This window comes from Astatotilapia calliptera, chromosome 23, assembly GCF_964374335.1.
Source record: "Astatotilapia calliptera chromosome 23, fAstCal68.1, whole genome shotgun sequence".
In the NCBI taxonomy this organism is placed as follows: Eukaryota; Metazoa; Chordata; class Actinopteri; order Cichliformes; family Cichlidae; genus Astatotilapia; species Astatotilapia calliptera.
This window is the reverse complement of record NC_137443.1, coordinates 20,298,146-20,309,396: the sequence shown is the minus strand read 5'-3', so window position 1 is coordinate 20,309,396 and position 11,251 is coordinate 20,298,146. Positions and strand designations below refer to the sequence as shown.

The 11,251-nt window shown below is 38.7% G+C and overlaps 1 protein-coding gene and 1 pseudogene across 2 annotated transcripts in view; both read left to right on the top strand.

The window, feature by feature from the left end:
- The first annotated feature begins 425 nt into the window (after window positions 1-425).
- LOC113015510 (NLR family CARD domain-containing protein 3-like) lies at window positions 426-6,217 on the top strand. Its single transcript, XM_026157500.2, has 6 exons — window positions 426-2,275; window positions 2,970-3,143; window positions 3,285-3,458; window positions 3,847-4,020; window positions 4,497-4,543; window positions 4,636-6,217. The coding sequence occupies exons 1-6, from the start codon at window positions 426-428 to the stop codon at window positions 5,169-5,171; spliced, it is 2,955 nt and encodes a 984-aa protein (XP_026013285.2). The 3' UTR covers window positions 5,172-6,217.
- Window positions 6,218-7,944: 1,727 nt separating this feature from the next.
- LOC113015512 (uncharacterized) overlaps window positions 7,945-11,251 on the top strand; it is a 31,973-nt pseudogene continuing 28,666 nt past the window's right edge. The window contains exons 1-3 of the transcript XR_013905141.1: window positions 7,945-9,549; window positions 10,014-10,136; window positions 10,290-10,412. The product of XR_013905141.1 is annotated as an uncharacterized LOC113015512 (transcript). The remainder of the gene's footprint in view (window positions 9,550-10,013; window positions 10,137-10,289; window positions 10,413-11,251) is intronic.

The window sequence follows — 11,251 nt, the reverse complement described above, 5'->3', positions numbered from 1 at the left end:
TTGGACAGACAATAATAATAAAGTTTGGTCATAAGGCACAGTTTGTGTTTAGAGAAAACTAAACAGTACAGGAGCACAAATGCCTCATACCAACTGTGAAGCACAGACCTGGGCACCTTGCAGTCATTAAATTAGCCATGAACTCCTCTTTATAAAAAGTTATTCTAGAGACAAATTCTCAAAATGATGATAACTGTCCAGAAGCTAAAACTTGGCCACAATTGGGCCATAGACAAGGGCAGCAGCAAATCAAATATGGCTCAGTAAAATTCAACTCACGAGTGGACTGAAGCATTGAAGCACTTTACACAGTTTTTCACAGGACTGTATATTTATGATAATAATTATCTTGAGGAATGGGATGTTGGGATTATTTAAGTACTATAATTCATTTATTTGACTTATTTGTTGTGTATTTTTCAGAAATGTTTGCTCCACTTTATCAGCATAACCTAAAATCTAAGCTGAAGAGGAAGTTCCAGTGTGTCTTTGAGGGGATCGCTAAAGCAGGAAACCCAACCCTTCTCAATCAGATCTACACAGAGCTCTACATCACAAAGGGAGGGACTACAGAGGTCAATCAAGAACATGAAGTTAGACAGATTGAAACAAGAGCCAGGAAACCAGACAGAGAAGAAACAACAATCAGACAAGAAGACATCTTTCAAACCTCACCTGGAAGAGAAAAACCAATCAGAGCAATGCTGACAACAGGGGTGGCTGGTATTGGGAAAACAATCTTAACTCAGAAGGTAACTGTGGATTGGGCTGAAGAAAAAGCCAACCAGGACATCCAGTTCATGTTTCCATTCACTTTCAGAGAGCTGAATGTGCTAAAAGAGGGAAACTTCAGTTTGATGGAACTTGTTCATTATTTCTTTACTGAAACCAAAGAAGCAAGAATCTGTAGCTTTGAAGATTTCAAGGTTGTCTTTATTTTTGATGGTCTGGATGAGTGTCGACTTCCTCTGGACTTTTGCAATACAGAAATCCTAACTGACCCAAGAAAGTCCACCTCAGTAGATGTGCTGCTGACAAATCTCATCAGAGGTGATCTGCTTCCTACTGCCCGCCTCTGGATAACCACACGACCTGCAGCAGCCAATCAGATCCCTGCTGAGTGTGTGGACATGGTGACAGAGGTCAGGGGGTTCACTGACCCACAGAAGGAGGAGTACTTCAGAAAAAGATCCACAGACGAGCGACTGGCCAGCAGGATCATCTCCCACATCAAGACATCACGAAGCCTCCACATCATGTGTCACATCCCAGTCTTCTGCTGGATCACTGCTACAGTTCTGGAGGATGTGCTGAAAACCAGAGAGGGAGGAGAGCTGCCCAAGACCCTAACTCAGATGTACATCCACTTCCTGGTAGTTCAGGCCAAAGTGAAGAAGGTCAAGTACGATGGAGGAGTTGAGACAGATCCACACTGGAGTCCAGAGAGCAGGAAGATGATTGAGTCTCTGGGAAAACTGGCTTTTGATCAGCTGCAGAAAGGAAACCTGATCTTCTATGAATCAGACCTGACAGAGTGTGGCATCGATATCAGAGCAGCCTCAGTGTACTCAGGAGTGTTCACACAGATCTTTAGAGAGGAGAGAGGACTGTACCAGAATAAGGTGTTCTGCTTTGTCCATCTGAGTGTTCAGGAGTTTCTGGCTGCTCTTCATGTTCACCTGACATTTGTGAAGTCTGGAGTCAATCTGATGGAAGAAAATCAAAAAGCCTCCCAGAAATTTAAAACAAGAAAACCTGGAAAGAAACATTTCTACCAGAGTGCCGTGAACAAGGCCTTGCAGAGCCAAAATGGACATCTGGACTTGTTCCTCTGCTTTCTTCTGGGTCTTTCGCTTCATAATAATCAAAGTCTTCTGCAAGGACTGTTGGCACAGACATCAAATAGCTCATGGACAAATCAAATTCTGTCACAATGTTTGTTGACACTGACTGGAAGTAGCTCACAGACCAATAGAAAAGCAGCTCAGTATATAAAAATGAGGCTCAGTAGGAATCTGTCTACAGAGCAAAGCATCAATTTGTTCCATTGTCTCAATGAACTGAATGATCGTTCTCTGGTGAAGAAGATCCAACAATCGTTGAGTTCACAACGTTTTTCCACAGATAAACTGTCTCCTGCTCAGTGGTCAGCTCTGGTCTTCATGTTACTGTCATCAGAAGAAGCTCTTGAAGTGTTTGATCTGAAGAGTTACTCTGCTTCAGAGGAGGTTCTTCTGAGATTGTTGCCAGTGATCAAAGCCTCCAACAAAGCTCTGTATGTACACATATACTACAATATATTCATTAATGAATATACTAGTTCTTTTATGAAAATTAAGGCACTGGACATCATTATCATCAAGGTTTGAGTTAAATCATGTTAAGCCCTGGCCTAGGGGAAACCCAAAGCGCAACATGCAGATGGCTCCCCTGCTCCCCGAGGAAAGGTACAGCAGGACTTGTAATTTCAAACACAGGACATTTTATTTCCCTTTAGCCATAGAAATCAGGGTGGGCATTGCAAAAACAATAAACAAAACATTCTAGAAAGGAAACTCAGCAAACTTATGTACCTATCACAAGAAGCAAAAAGAAAATACAGGCCTCTGACCTGTCTTCCTAACCTAAACCTAAGGGAGAAAAAGGCTTTAAAAGAAAAAGGCTTTCCACCCCTACAGCTACCAGATCAATCTCTACAAAAACAAAACATTATTTACAATATAAATAAAAAAATAACGAATCTAGCTCTTCGAGATAAAGAAAAACTTCATTACACAATACACTCACAATACACAACTAAATACACTGCTACACTGATGGGTTCCAATTTATAGTCTTATTCAGTCTAAAGTCTTTTATATAAATTAATAAGTTTATATCACTCGATTTTTTTTTAGAAATATTCTACCACATTTTCAACCAGATATACATGTTTCTTTATATTTCTCTCCATATTTATGTTTCTTCAGACTGAGCAACTGTAACCTTTCAGAGAGAAGCTGTGAAGCTCTGTCCTCAGTCCTTAGATCCCAGTCCTCCAGTCTGAGAGAGCTGGACCTAAGTAACAACAACCTAATGGATTCAGGAGCGAAGATGCTGTTTGCTGAACTGAAGAGTCAGCACTGTACACTGGAAACATTAAGGTCGGATGTGTATGTTTGTATGTGGATATTAGAGAGAGTGAGAGAGACATTATTTTTACTATTAAATTCATTAGTTTCTAAGACATAGCTAAAACAAGTGTCTACATCTTCTACATATTTATATTATTGTATTTTTTTCAGATTAAGTATGTGCAACCTCTCAGAGAGAAGCTGTGAGGCACTTTCCTCAATTCTTGGACTATATCCCACATCTTTAAAAGAGCTGGACCTGAGCAACAATGACCTGAAGGACTCAGGAGTAAAGATGCTTTCTGCTGGACTGAAGAGTCCACAATGTACATTGGAAACTCTAAGGTAATGTTGAGCTCTATTTTTATTGTTTGAGAAAATTAACCACTAAGAATTGTTACCAATACAATTCAAAGGCTCAAACGCGTCCACAAAACCAAGTTAGCAGGCAATTAAACTTTATATATGTTAGATGTCAGTATAACTAAATTTTGAAGCAGCATATAAGTATTGTTTAGTGGCTGTAGAATTTTCCTCAAAGCATCAATGTGTCTTAACTGTAACACAGATGAACATCTACAAAACATATATTCACAGTCATTTCTAACTCACCAACTCCCTTACTCAGTGACTGTTTAATTATATGTTGGAAACAGTTTTCTCTTATATTATTCACAGCAGAAAACAATTCTTTCAGAGAACCTGTGATATGAATTGGTTTATGTGTCTGCAGGCTTTCAGGTTGTTTGATCACAGAAGAAGGAAGTAATGATTTGGCTTTAGCTCTGAGCTCCAACCCCTTCCATCTGAGAGAACTGGATCTGAGCTACAATCATCCAGGATACTCAGCAGTAAAGCTTCTGTCTTCTGGAGTGAAGGATCCACATTGGAATCTTGACACTTTGAGGTATAGAGAGAGCTGCCGCAACAAATTCATGCTGCAAAACTTGCCAAATCCTCAAAGAAGATTTGGCAAGTTTTTATGGGTGCAACCTCAATTCTCCTCCTTAACCCACAGATACCTTTTTCTTATGGTACAAATATGGTACCATTTAAGGGGAAATCAAATGGTTTTCCATACAAGATTTACTGCCAAGAAGCATTGTACAACAAGGAAATAATCGTTTAAATACAAATTTCCTCACTTTTTGTGCTACGTTTAAATTTTCTGTCACCAAAGTGACAAAGAATATATTTGCCATGGGTCAGTACAACAAATAAAAAAAGATGTATGTGAAAACATTTGGTTAACTAGTCTGGATTAGTTCAAATGTTGTGCTCTTCTGTCATCACTGTCTAACAGTATGTGTATGACAGTGATGTAGTGTTCATGTGTGCATGCTGAAAGAGACTGTGCTGGTCTGACCCTCCTCCTCCTTTCAGGGTGGAGCCTGCTGGAGCCCGATGGTTGAGACCAGGTCTGAGGAAGTGTAAGTGTGTTTTTAATGTGATTCATGAAAACAAAGCAGCACACATTCAACCATCTTCAACAGATGTTTATTATGTTTGTTCCCTCCATCAGATGCCTGTGAACTTACAATTGACATGAACACAATTAGCAGAGAACTTCATCTGTCTGACAACAACAGGAAGGTGACACGTGGACGACCATTTCAGTCATATCCTGATCATCCAGAAAGATTTGAACGGCCTCAGTTTCTGTGTCGTGATCCCCTGAGGGGTCGCTGCTACTGGGAGGTTGAGTGGAGAGGATATTCTGATCTATCTGTAAGTTACAGCAAAATCAAAAGGAAAGGAAGAAATAATACTGGTGCATTTGGATGGAATGATCATTCCTGGAGTTTGTGGTTCTCTGAAAGTAATCCTTACTGTGTCTCTTACAATAACAAAAAAACACATATCTCCTCCTCCTCCTCCTCCTCTGTGTCTAACAGAGTAGCAGTGTATCTGGACTGTCCTGCTGGCACTCTGTCCTTCTACAGAGTCTCCTCTGACACTCTGATCCACCTCCACTCCTTCAACACCACATTCACTGAACCTCTTTATCCTGGATTTACACTCTGGGATAGAGCATCAGTGAGTCTGTGTGTAGTTTAGTATAAAGAGTGTCTTTTTGTTATAAATATACTCAGCTGAATCAGAGTACAGTTAAGTCTGTAAATATCTGTCTATTTCACTTAGACACACATTTTCAGATTCCTGGATTAAGACAAATTTAAAAACTGCTCAGAGACATTCACACATTATTACCTAAAGAAGTTTTCGTTCACCCTATTTTTATTCATACTCACTCTTACAATACTGAAATGATAACTATGCTGTAACCTGTTTGTGATGTATAAATAACCAGGAAATTATTGTTATGTTACAAATGATGTTTACATTTTTGCAGTTGTAGACAATGTTCCTTGTTTTTTACACTGCACCTGTTTATATAATATGTATTTGGTGTTTAAAACAAAATGCTGTGTTGTGTTTTTTTAGCCAAAATCTGAACAAATTAGAAAACATCTTAAAACTGAGACCTTCGGTTGCCTTTAACAGCCTGTTGACTCGGTTGTTTATAAACAACCAGGGATCAATTTCATATGAACAAAAACAAAAAGAAAAGAAATGACAGCTAAGGTTACTCACAGTTGCCTTGCCCCAATGTTTAACTTCTAGTCTCTTAATCTAATGTTATCTTTTAAATAAAGTGCACAAATGACTAATATCACCAAATATGTAACTCCACCCTGGGTAACTAGGAACAGACCCATACAAGTTCAACCCAAACTTGCCTGAACCTAAGTGGAGGGCTTTTTTCTTTCTTTAAAAATCTGTGAATATTTTACACATTTGCATTAGAATGGCCGATATTTATTTTCCTCCAATTAAATTAATTGTTTCTACTCATTCTTTCTGAGGTTTAAGTAATTAATCCAACACTTCTCCACTTCTTATTCTGGCTGGTTTCTGTGATTGAAAGAGTAACAGTGAAAATAATATCTTAAGATTTTTAATTAATTGATGTTGTAATTGTAATTCCAGATCATTTTTCTCGCTCACTTATTATTGCATTACTTTATATACTGAAGGTGAATTTATATCAGCTTATTACTTGTTTAATTTTTCAATAAAATGGTGTCATATGACAAAGATCAGCTGTTTGGATGTCTCTGTTTTTCTATTTATCTGTGGCTGCAGCTGCAGACTCTTGCTCACTGATCAGTTTGCAGACTGTTTACTCAAAACATTGATTTGTCTGGTAAATACCAGCAATCGCTGAAAGGTTCCCACTGTTTGTTTTAGCGGGACAACAATACGAAAGCTTCAAATAATCCGATTACAGCCAGGGATGATAAAATAAAAACTTCAAAACAGTTAAGAGCTTCAACATGCAGATGATTGGAAGATGATTCAACAATTATCAGAACAGATCCAGATTAATTTTCTGGTATAAACGAGAAAACATCACTTCACTGGTTGCTTTAATTCTGTCACAATATAAACATTGAGACCGAAATCACAGAAGAACCCAAGATCGAGTAACATGCGGTGACCATCAGATTGATCTCTATTCTCTGTCCCAAGTAGAAAAAAATATACTGCATTGCTTTTCACAAAATAAAGGCACCAAACATCAAAGGAACATCAGAGGCACTAGCGTTACTATTTCTTAGCGTGCCCCACTCCACTTCAGTTTCAGTTTCAGCCTGAACAACAGTCAGTCAGCTTCATTCAATCCAGAGCCAGCAGCATAGTTTAGATTGGAGAAATCCTCATTCACACAGGTTCACTTCAAGAATTATTTTCACGTTGTTCTTTTTAACCTGGTGAACATGGCGCGAAGGGCTAATTCTACATCAGAAAATCAAAAGGATTGACATCATCTGGTCAAATACACACATAACTAATGCATAACTCAATACTCAACAAACCACACACAAGCAAAACATCACAACAGCTTTGTCTCTCTAACCAGATTCTGATCAGGCTGCCCCTCATCTTTAAGTCCTCCTAATAGTGGTACTTATGTACGACACAATCCTGGTAACAGTGACGGAAATCCTGTGACCCCACCTGCAGTATCAGATATGCCCAGACAGTAACTCTGGCGATTTTCATCCATTTTTATGGAAACAACCTGCCAAACAAATTCCAAAGGGCAGCGGCAGTTTTATCACAAATCACGGTTATAGTGTTATGATTGACTTTTGAGGTGTCAGAGGTCACAGCCTGGCCCAAACACTGAACAAGACACTGTAAGCAACATGGGGTGGTAACTGAGAAGATAAGCAACTCAAAAAGATGTTTACTTATCAGGAAATATCTGATGTGTGAAAACTATATGGCTGCGTGGCAGTGTGCACAAAGAACAAAAGGATGAGCATGCTGTTGCAGAAGTCAGTCTCAGCACAGCATGATGAAGGATGTCTCGGGTCCTAAAATGTGTCACAGTGGGAGATGAAGCCATTATGAAGGATGCACAGTTGTACCCTTTAGAAGTATTTTTACCTTCTCAATGTGGAAGAACAGAGGAATGAAAAGTCTTTAAACAGCTACTGCATAAACAGATCACCTGATGTCACAATGCTTCATGTTATGAATTCTGTTTAAAGCGGCTGTAAATATGAAACACGTCCTGTCACACCTGAGCTCGTAAAATACAGCAAACAAAACTGTCCATGCTGTAGTTAACAATCCTCCCTCTTTATTTCGCTTCCTCCGCCTCCTCCACTCAGAGCTCTGGTGGGAGGGACTAAGAGGATTCGCGATCTTTGCTGAGTTTTGTGAGTAGGCTTCCGGGACGAGGCTCGTTGTAATGACTGAATCCTCGCAGCTGGAAGCTTTTTAAAGACAGGTGAGTGGCTGAGATCAGAGGTGTGATTATAGTGTTAAGTGGCCGTTTTTGTGCGTCCACAATATGATATATTATTACTGTTACTCATTGCGTCATGTTCCGAAGGAGGATAAACATCTTTGTAATGTTTTCTAGTGTCTCAGTCTGCAGTTTTAGCAGTCTCAATGACATTTTCTGGGTGTCACGTGTTTTTCTGTGACCTGCCCCGCGGTGCGTGGGCTCCGTTTGGCTTGTTTCGTGTTTTCAGTGTCTACAGACGTCTCTCTCTCTGCTTGTTTCTGGGCAGCTGTTCAGTTTCGGTTGCTCACCGGAAATGTTTGTGAACGGACTGGACAGGTGAGTCTGCGCAGCCGCAGTTGAAGGTGTCCGAGTTCTCTGAAACAAAACACACCTGTTAAATGCACCGAGTGTCTCACGCCCACATCCGCTGATCTGTTTTCACTGAGGTGGGCGGGTAAGCCCCGTGACGGCCCGCGGGGAAAACACACCGGGTTTATCCAGGATGATGAAATTCTGAACGTTTGCCTCCTGCTTCCTATAAATACAAGAGAAGAGCCCTTTGTTGTCATTTTACATGTAGAACGAAAGTGTAGATGCGCCACACCAACTGTGCAAGATTATAAAACTACTAGTAGACAGTGGGAATAAATGGAAATCAGGAGAGAAGTATAGTTATTAAATTAAGAGAAATGTATCGAAAAATAAGAAAGGCGAACTTTGGAAAACAAAATAGTTGCAAAGTGCCTTGAGAAAGTGCAAAGAAAAGACACGAAAAGTCCGTGTGTGAGTGGCCTGAGTGATGAAGGTTATAACTCAGTTACATTTACTGACACTAATTCCATTAAAAACATGATTAAAAATATTAAACTGCACACAGAGCAACAAGATAAGCTGAGCAAAGTTAACACACTGATGCTCAGCTGCATCAAATTTTATGGAAACTTTTATAGATGTAAGGATTTAAAATGTATCCAGAAAGTCTCTCATTAGATGTTTTTGGTTGATTTAAAGTCTGTGATGTTGCTGTAGTGGCCGCTTTTCAAAAATCCAAGTACTGATCAAAAGTCTGTATACACAAACGTCCTACTGATTTTAAAGCTGAGGTGGCCACAGCACAGCTGGATTCTGTCAAACCAGCAACAAAACCTAACATAAAGTCAGTCAGCTTGAAACCAGATTCATTTTGTGTTAAAACAATAATTTTACTATAAAATCAGCTTCATGCTTCCTTTTAATATTCCGTGATTCATGACTGAACCTGAGGGTTCTTTTTAGGAAATTATGAGGAGAGCTTGGGTGAAATAACGTGGAGAACACATGAGCTCTCATGCAACATGTGTGTAATAGATATATAACAGCTGGTTATCTGGTTCAGACTAACATCCTGCAGTTTCCTGTTACCATCACCATCAGTGACATCTATGGCAGTAATGAGCTGAATATTTCTGAATGAAAAGCATTATGAACGCTGCAGCTTATATACGTCTGTGACATGGAGACAGTCGTATTAGTGCGTTCATGACATTTTGTTTTTTGTCACCATCATTTCTCAGAATGATGACCTGCAGGTCCACGAGGAGCCACCATGAGTCCGCCCATTGTGTTTGACAGACAACCTTCTGAAAACATGATGTAAGTCAGCATTATGCATTTCTGTATAATGAACGGTAACTTGTTTTTAACTCCACACAGAATCATTTACAGAAGACTTCACTGATGTGTATGTGGTCCTACAGTAGAAACATTGCTTTATTTTGTATGTTTCAGTGTTCATAAAGCATTTTCCTTTCAGAGCTGTTTTTCCTTGTTTCACTCCAGACTGTAACTGATGATTATTTCATCGTGGATTTATAATTGATCTGCTGATTCCTTGTTTGCTTGAATAAAAACTATCACAAAGTGCTGTCTTCAGATGATAATTAAGATCAAGATCAAATCCAGTGCAGTAGAAGTAACTCAGAGCTGCAATGAAGCACTACTCGCTGAACTAGTTACTTAGTTACTTCTATCTTTTATGTATTTTCTTGTCAACTACTTGACAGACAATCAGACAATGATGGTTGCCGTCTTTCCAGTTATCTTCTGGTCTCTTCCAGGGTTTACCAGAGGTCAGTTTCTCTTGAAGCAGATTCTGGAGTCAGCTGTTTGTCTTTGAAGAGTAATGAGTCAAAGGCCGAACCTCTCCCTTTTAAAGAAGGCCTTTGCTGTGCTGAGCACAGGCAAGCTATTTCTAACATTCACGTTTTAGCTCAAGACATCCTGATCAGCTTTACTGTTTCTTAAGTGTTGATTTCTTGACTAATGATAGTTAATACGATACAGGAAGCTCAGTAAAGCATCACGGGTAATGCTCCATGGTTGTCTTCTAACAGGATCCATCACAGATCATCAGAGGCTGAGTCTAAACTCAGCTGTTTGTCCTTGAAGAGCAACGAGTCAAAGTCTGACCCTCTGCTGTTTAAACCAGGAGTCTGCTGTCCTGATCCCAGTCTGAGGTGAGGTCTTCAAACTGCTTCAGTTCTGACCTGCAGACACAGTAAAATACATTTAACCTCCTAAGACCCGAACTCTTCCACGGCATGCATTTTTAATTTCTCTTTGATAGTTGGGCATATTGGAGCCCGATGAACGTAAATACAAAGAATTATCAGATCTTTTTTTTTTTTTACCTTATTTTTGTTTTTAAGAAAAATAAGAGCTACATATGAGGATATTCGTTTAAAATTTTGATAGAACAGTAGAAGTATAATGTCCTCGTAAATGGATATCAGGCCCTTGTAGAGCAAAATTGAGTATTTTGGTCTAAATAACCCAAAATGTGATGTCCACATATGTGGACGCCAGGTAACAGTGTAGTTATAAAGTGTATGTTTATCAAATTAAGAAACAATACCTTACTTTTTATATAATGTGTAACAGTTTATAGTAGCCTATGAATAATTCTAAATGTATAGTTATTTAGAATGAAGTCCAAAGCTGTTTTACCGTTTACAATAAAAACATGAATGTTATACACAAGTTTATTATATTTTACTAAAATAAAATAAAAATAAATAAAACTAGGCATGAAAAAATATTTTATTTAACTAAGACAACAATAAAAACTAGACTTTTGAAAAATTGTTTAAAACTAAAATAAAATTAAATATATATAAAGAAATATCCTTAGTTTTAGTGTCTATTAGTGTGGTTGAAAAAAACATTACTAAAACTTGCCTGATGGCATGGATGGATATGTTTATCGAGACTCTAGATGTCTGAGTAAACTGCTTTTAAAACGTTTTTATTTTTTTAACACCTGTACTGATTTTTGGTCATTTTCCCTCTGATGTGT